The sequence below is a fragment of the Syngnathus scovelli genome, chromosome 1, assembly GCF_024217435.2.
Source record: "Syngnathus scovelli strain Florida chromosome 1, RoL_Ssco_1.2, whole genome shotgun sequence".
In the NCBI taxonomy this organism is placed as follows: Eukaryota; Metazoa; Chordata; class Actinopteri; order Syngnathiformes; family Syngnathidae; genus Syngnathus; species Syngnathus scovelli.
The window spans coordinates 8,470,701-8,478,484 of NC_090847.1; the positions used below are offsets into that span (position 1 = coordinate 8,470,701).

Genomic DNA, 7,784 nt, shown 5'->3' on the forward strand with positions numbered 1-7,784 from the left:
GATAATGTGACTCAACAGGTGACCTCATCACAGGGGTCTGTTTTATGTTCCCAGGGTCCTTTGTGTCTCTCGGTGACGTTTCGAGTGGATTCGATTTGAAGTGACATGTATGGACTTCCATTGTGAACATGTTCACACACAACCCAGGACCTGAAGTCCAATTTCTTCTATATTGAGAAAAACACAACCAAATACATTGCATAATACTATCTTATATGTTAGGGAGCACGGTGGACTATTGGCTATACATCTGCGTCAAAGTTCTGACCTTTGTGTTTTGAATCTCGCTTCTGGCTTTCCTGTGAAGTTAATTCATTCATCCATTCATTCATTCATGTTCCAAACCGTTTATCCTCACTTGAAGACAGCTATTTGGCCAAATAGCTATGAATGCCAGTGTCCAGGGCGCATAACCCCTCTCACCCCAAGTCCGACAAAAATATGCTTTAAGGTTCTGGATATCCTTATTCTCCTTGAGGTGTAATTAGATTTACAGGTGGCAGTAAAACATACAGCACTGTGCATCCGTCACATAAATCAACAATATAACAGCAGTATGAATCAAATTAGGCCCTAACCCTAACCCTAGTTTGGAACTTTACTCTAAAACCCTAATCCTGGTTTGAATCCTTAGCCCTTGTTTTAACCCATACAGGGAAACACTACCACTAATATGAAACCCTGACCCAAATAAATAAATAAATAAATAAATAAATAAATAAATAAATAAATAAACATTACAGTCTTCAGCATCAACATCCATTCATTTTTTTGAATGATAAAGTCAATTTATCCATTTCTTCCCGGTCCACAAACAGCTCATCCTTGAAGTATTTATGTCGTTGACAAGTAGCATCCATTGACCACCAGATGGCGGTCTTCTCCGTCAAATGATCGAAATTTGACTTTTGACCTCTGCTGCACTTAGGACCATATTAGAAGCGATAGATTTGTCATCCACAGTTGAAGAAATGACTACATTACAAATAGCTACCTCTAATATAAATTAAATCTGGCATATATTCAATTTCATTTTAACAAAAGTCTTCCATGTTGAAGTTATCAGGAGTAGCAAGTTAGAGTCATGTAAAATTATACAAATGTTATTAGAATAAAACAGTGCCATTTGCCTATTTTCATATAACAAGTGAGTGTTAAATTACTGCCTATTGACCACCACCCATCAGCAAGGTGATTAGCACGTACACAGTTCTGAGATTGTAGGTCCGGGGGCGCTGAGTTATCAAGGAGAGCTACTGGCACTACTACTTTGCTAACAATGATTTTATTCTTCACCTTGTACTTCCCATGTTATGTAAAGTAGTCGCATCCAGATGGTGGGGTCACATTCTCAAGCTGGGACAATCAAATGATAAAGATGTTACCGAGAGGTTTGTCATGAGTTGTATGACCTCATTTGCATTCCTTTTCCTGGCCTTGGTGTCCCCTTCCTGACAGCCCACAAGATTGTGAGACTGCTAAGTCAGGTAACCAGTACGTGTGAAGCCACCAGCGAGGACCACAATTTGTTTTTCTTTTTTCTGGGAGGTTCGGGAGAGAGCTGGGGCAGGCAGACTCCTCCCCGCCCGCTCGCCTATAAAGCCCCCCTGGCACCCGTCTCTCGTTGGGGTTTGCAAACTTCCATCCGAGGGGACGTTAACGTCAGCCACGGTCCACCAACCGCTGCAACATCTCCAGCATCGCAGGTCCGGGCAAACCACCCCAAGCAAGCAACCAAGATGGCGCCCTTTGAGAAATCCATGGAGATGATGATGCCCTTTAAGCAGAGGAAGTGCTTGGGTGAGTAATGGAAAAATGGATGCATTCATGGATTGATTTGTATTTTTCTTACATTACTATTCATAAGACTGATTACAGCTAGGGATCTTCAATTGGGGTACAGTGACATATAAAACATGCAGAATACCGTGACCATGTGGACCAGGATTGAAGACCCCTGGATTAGACAGTTGAGAATTTTTTTTATTTTATTTTTTTGCAATTGGGACCTCATTCCTGTTTTATAAGTATTTTATTTGTTTTATTTTATTTTAAATTTTGTAGTTGAGGTTCAACTCACTTTAAATTGTTTTTTAAAACACATTTTTATTTTGGGGGAGAATGCTTCGTTTTATTAGGTTTACCTTTTTTAAATGGGACATGGGTGTGGAATGCAAAAAAAGAAAAAAAAGATTTATAAGTCTTGTGTAATGAAGTAAACTACAATTCCCAAAGGACTGTCAACCTGTCTTAATTTATAAACTCCAAAAGCTTATGTGGGAAATTAATTGAAACAAAACAAATGGCATTTTTTCTTTCAATTCTTGTTATTTTTAATTCAATTCACAAACAAAAACTCGTTTTTATTTTATTTTGTAGTGAAACTTTTTTTTCCATTTTAGTTTGAGTTACCTTGTTAGTTTTTATTAACTTTCGTTAACGTCCAGTCAGACAGGACCATCTCCTGGAATAGTCCAACAGAGCTAAAGGGGTCTGTCGCTAAACTGGAGTTAGTCGCCTTCATTTATTTTTCCTTCAACATGAGGCACCGCTCAAAAGACATACCAATTTAACAGGTAAAAAGTTATTTTCTTCCTAGAAACAAGAAAAGATGAGGTGTGCAGCATTCGCTCCAAATTCCCCAACAAGCTGCCCGTGAGTTGCTTCTCTTGCGTGTCTTTTGTATCAAAACTTGTCTTCCAGCTGATAACTGTTTTGTGTTGAAGGTAATTGTGGAACGTTACATCCGTGAAAAGACTCTCCCCCTTCTGGACAAGACTAAGTTTTTAGTTCCCTTCGAGCTCACCTTGGGTCAGTTCCTCTGCCTGCTCAGGTAAAATGATCTCAGCTCAAGTTTGAGTTAACTACCACGTTAACGCGTTTCATTCTTTCTGTCCTGCCAGAAATAAGATTGACCTGGAATCCACCCAGGCTCTCTTCCTGTTGGTGGCCGAGAAAAGCATGTCCTGCATGTCCTCCAGCATGGGGGAGGTGTACTCCCACCATAGTGACCCAGACGGTTTTCTCTACATCACTTACGCCTCACAGGAAATGTTTGGAGCGCCCCGACCGGCGGGACCGCCATGCTGAGCCAGGACCGACGCGAGGCCCATTTTGTGGACATTTGAAATATGCCCGGACGAGAGCTGCTTGACGCGGCTTAAGTTTCACACAGTTTATGTCATGGGGGAGATTCAACTTGATGCTGATCTGTTCAATCAGGCAATAGTCAAGAAAGAAAATTCCCTCTTGAATACTGTGAGCAAAGTTTTTACACGTACAGAAACTTAGATAAATGTCCATAGTTGGGTCACATTGACATCTTGCCAGAGAAGTGCAGTGCAGGCAAGGCAAAGTGCTACTGGTGGCACTGGTCGGAGCCTCCACGCTGGACAAACAGGCTCAAAGTCATGCTGCTAATCCTCCTTGCACTTATTCCTCCTTTGCATCACTTCTTCCTTCCTCAACAATGTGAATTCTTATCTCAAGAGTTTTCGTCGCAAGGACGATCGAGACACTGTGACGTATTTCAGTAATCAAAAAGAAATAAACGTCCATTTATTACATTGACTTGGTGTGATATTTTCGAATGAAAACAGTGATATGCTTTAGATGTGTTTATGTAAGGCTGAATGGAGATCACATAGTAACAAATATAAATTGCAACTAGTTGTCAGGCAGATTTTTCCTAGAGCTGGCTTCAGTGAGGGCACAGTACCCACCCACTCAAAGTTTCTCTTAATACATGTTGTCGGGTTCGTTTGTGATCCCAGAGGCAGGGCACACCATTGAGAGGTTAACAACCAATCACAGGGTACATATATACAGCTCTTATAAAAAGTCTAGGCACCCCTGTTCAAATGCCTGTTTTTTTGTGATTTAAAATTTAAAACAAGTAATAATTTCAAAACGTTTCCAGTATTAAAATGGCTCAAATATATAAAAGACACATTTTAGACACTGGAAGTAAAATAAATAAATAAATAAATGATATGGTTGCATAATGTACACTTGCTAAAAACTAGGATGTCGCTATATCCAGAACTAACCAATCACTCAAGTCATTCAAACACATGTTAAACAGGAGACAGCACACACAGCCACCACTTAAAGAGTTTCTGGGCAACCCTAAACAGATTATTTATTTAATTTATTTATTTATTTATTTATTTATTCCCACCTTGTTTAAGACTCCACCCAGTTCCATCTTAAACCCCAACGCATAATCCACTGTAGGTCTTCTCTTGGTGATGAACACTGTTGTGTTTGCACCAAACATACCATTTGGAATTATGGCCAAAAGGTTCAACCTTGGTTTCATCAGACGAAAATTGAACTCTCCAAATTCATGTAAAATATGTAAGTTGTATCTGTAATTTTATTTGATGTCATTTATTTAATTAAATTCTCACAAGAGTGTTGCCAAGCCAAGCTCATTGGTGAGTATTACAAGTTGGGTGGCCAGCACCCATTTGTCTCCTAGTTGTACTTGACATAATGTTCGTTTACACACAGGTGACCAATTCCTCACCTCGGCTCTGAGAACCTGCACTATGCGCATCATTAGTTGCATAGGGTTGGAGCCTGCAAGGTTCACTGTGTCACATCTTATATATTTTTAGATATACGAGAGGTGATTGGGAGGGCGAGAGGCAACAAGGTGAGACTATGAAGCCGCAAATAAGACCCAAAAAGGAAGGAAGAGGGGAACATTGGGAGGGGTGATGGGAGGTCTTCCTGACGGAAGAGGACAGGAAAAGGGAAAGAATGAATAGGAGAGAACAGTAGGAGTGCCTCAGTCTATGTACTATGGATGTATGTCTTAGTCTTACACAAGAAGCACAAGCGCAGAGACATGAAATCTTTCCTCGGCTCACTTCACATCGCTGTGGACATTCCGGCAACCTTGTGCTACTTCAGAAGCAGGTCAAAATGACTTTGTATGTGTTTAAGGGACATGAATATCACGGGTTCAATAGTGTCCAGAAAGACATTATCCTTTGATTACAAACAGCATAATGTTATGCAATACATTATGATAAATATTTTACATAAGCCAAGTGGGGTGAGTCTGTTGTTTACAGTTCTTGCATCAACATTGTAAAGAACACGTGAAACTTCACCATCAATAGTAAATATAGTTTCACAATATGGTTTTGATTACCAAAGTTTGCTTACCCGATATCAGAAGCAATGTTTTCCATTTATAAATGAATTGAAATAGAGTTGTTCTTAAGCCGAATTGTCCATAAAGAGAGGATCCACTTTACTGTACAATACAATATCCTACCTGTAACTTCATAACAGGTTTGGTTAACTGCTTTATATGACAATATGTGTTTTACGTTGTTATATGAATTAGTGTCCCCCAAAATAACAAATGTTGGCATAACGGATTTTTTTCAACCTTTTATTCAAACACAAACACATTCAATATAATAACACCATCAACTACAATCCAACAAATATAAAATTAAAACATCAATGTTGGCATAACGTGTGGCGGCTGGAATAGCAGCAACGCTGTCTGTCACTCACTCGTGAATCTTCGCGAGCGAACCTGAAAATGGCGGTGTACCTAAGAGAGTGTCCGAATGACGTCACAGATCAAACAGCCAATCAGAAAGTGGGGGTGAGGGCAGGTGTGGTACTTTTCACTTTCCGTGAAGCTTTGATCATGATTTTTCCCTAATGAAGTGGCCTGTGATTAGGTACACCTGAAAATGGCGGTGTACCTAAAGGAGTGTCTGAATGACGTCACAGATCAAACAGCCAATCAGGAGGTGGGGGTGAGGGCGGGTGTGGCACCTTTCACTTTCACTTAAGCTTTTTCCCTAATGAAGTGGCCTGTGATTAGGTACACCTCATGGATACTTCAATAGGTAAAGAATTATTTAAAATTTTAGGACCGTCCGTCTTAAATATAGTTAATCTGTCTCCTCTGGGATAGTGCCAACAGCCTTTAAAACCGCTATCATTAAACCGTTACTTAAGCGACCAAATCTTGACCGGGACTGTCTCAGTAATTATAGGCCAGTTTAAAACCTCCCATTCATAGCAAAACTTCTTGAAAAAGTAGTAGCGCAGCAGCTTATTGATTACATGGTTGCCAATAATTGATATGAATCTTTTCAGTCTGGTTTTAGAGCTAATCATTCCACTGAGACAGCACTTGCTAAAGTGACTAATGATCTCCTCATAGCTATGGATTCAAACACTTCATCTGTATTGTTACTACTCGATCTTAGTGCTGCCTTCGACACTGTAGACTTCGATATTTTATTAGAGCGTCTTAAAAGTTGTTGGTATTTCAGGGTCAGCACGAGGCTGGTTCTATTCCTATCTATCAGACAGGACGCACCGAGTGGTCCATGGCAATACGTCCTCTGAGGCTTATAATGTTACGTGTGGTGTCCCACAGGGATCGGTACTCGGACCAATTCTATTTAATATTTATATGATTCCGCTTGGGGACATAATACGTAAATATGATATTAGTTTTCAATGCTACGCGGATGACACCCAATTATATATGCCGTTATCGATGACAGATCCGCGGGACTTTTGTAATCTTGAGGCGTGCCTTGCGGAGATCAAGCAATGGATGTCTCTCAACTTCCTTCGTCTTAACCCAGATAAAACTGAGATGTTGATAATTGGTCCAGCTCGTTATCAACACTTATTTAAGGAAACCACTATAACTATAGATAACCGTACCATCACTCACAGCGATGCTGTAACTAATCTGGGGGTAATATTTGACCAAACGCTCTCCTTTCAAAAGCACAATAAGAATATAACCAGAATTGCGTTTTTTCACCTACGTAATATTGCTAAGATTCGTCCGATCCTCTTGACCAGTGATGCGGAATATGTTATACATGCGTTCATCACATCGCGCCTGGACTACTGTAATGCATTATTCTCTGGTCTTCCGAAGTCCAGCATCAAAGGTCTACAGTTAGTACAAAATGCTGCTGCAAGGCTGCTCTCACGGACAAAAAAATTTGATCACATCACCCCAACATTAGCCAACTTACATTGGCTCCTGGTCCATTAAAGATGTGACTTCAAGGTTCTTCTATTAACCTATAAATCATTGCATGGCATAGCGCCTTCATATCTCGTCGACCTAGTTGTTCCTTATGTTCCGTCTCGTAACCTTCGTTCGCAAAACACTAGTCTTTTAGTGACACCGAGGGCCAAGAAAATGTCTGCAGGGTCTAAGCATTTTCTATTTGGGCTCCAGAGCTTTGGAATGTCCTCCCAATGGATATTAGAACTACTACCTTAGTAGAAACATTTAAGACATGTTTAAAGACACATTTCTATGATATGGCCTTTAATTAACCTGTAGTGGCCGATTCGGCTGGAGTTTGTTTTTGCTCCCTCTCGCCTATCTGGATTCTCGTGGACCAATTCAGGATGAGGGAACTGCAGCTTACCCTCCTCGAAGACACTGCCAGGACAATTGAGGGCACCTGCAGCAGCTCTTCGCTTTGACTTGGACATCCACTTTTTCATTGATTTTCATATTACGTATTTTATGTGCCCTCTCTGCAGCCATTGCAGCCTAGTGATCCTGAAAGGGGGATCCTTCCATCTGTGGTCCCTTCTCAAGGTTTCTCATTTTTCCCTTGGTAGGGTTTTTTTTAGTTTTTCCTTGCCCTTTTGGGAGCTTAAGATCAGGGGATGCTTTGAGAATAATTGTCAATTGTTTGTCTATGTGAAGCCCTTTGAGACTGCTTGTGATTTAGGGCTATACAAATAAACTTGACTTGACT

The 7,784-nt window shown here is 40.5% G+C and overlaps 1 protein-coding gene across 1 annotated transcript; it reads left to right on the forward strand.

Annotated features, from left to right (window-relative positions):
• The first annotated feature begins 756 nt into the window (after positions 1 to 756).
• map1lc3cl (microtubule-associated protein 1 light chain 3 gamma, like) lies at positions 757 to 3,570 on the forward strand. The gene is made up of 4 exons (XM_049746695.1): positions 757 to 1,800; positions 2,600 to 2,655; positions 2,727 to 2,833; positions 2,904 to 3,570. The coding sequence occupies exons 1-4, from the start codon at positions 1,740 to 1,742 to the stop codon at positions 3,088 to 3,090; spliced, it is 411 nt and encodes a 136-aa protein (XP_049602652.1). The 5' UTR covers positions 757 to 1,739; the 3' UTR covers positions 3,091 to 3,570.
• The last annotated feature ends 4,214 nt before the right edge of the window (positions 3,571 to 7,784 follow it).

Bases quoted from the DNA above. Each gene is read 5' to 3' on its own strand.
- map1lc3cl (XM_049746695.1), top strand. From the start codon at position 1,740: ATGGCGCCCTTTGAGAAATCCATGGAGATGATGATGCCCTTTAAGCAG. The intron at 1,801-2,599 runs GTGAGTAATGGA...TTTTCTTCCTAG, and splicing joins TAAGCAGAGGAAGTGCTTGG to AAACAAGAAAAGATGAGGTG. The intron at 2,656-2,726 runs GTGAGTTGCTTC...TTTGTGTTGAAG, and splicing joins AATTCCCCAACAAGCTGCCC to GTAATTGTGGAACGTTACAT.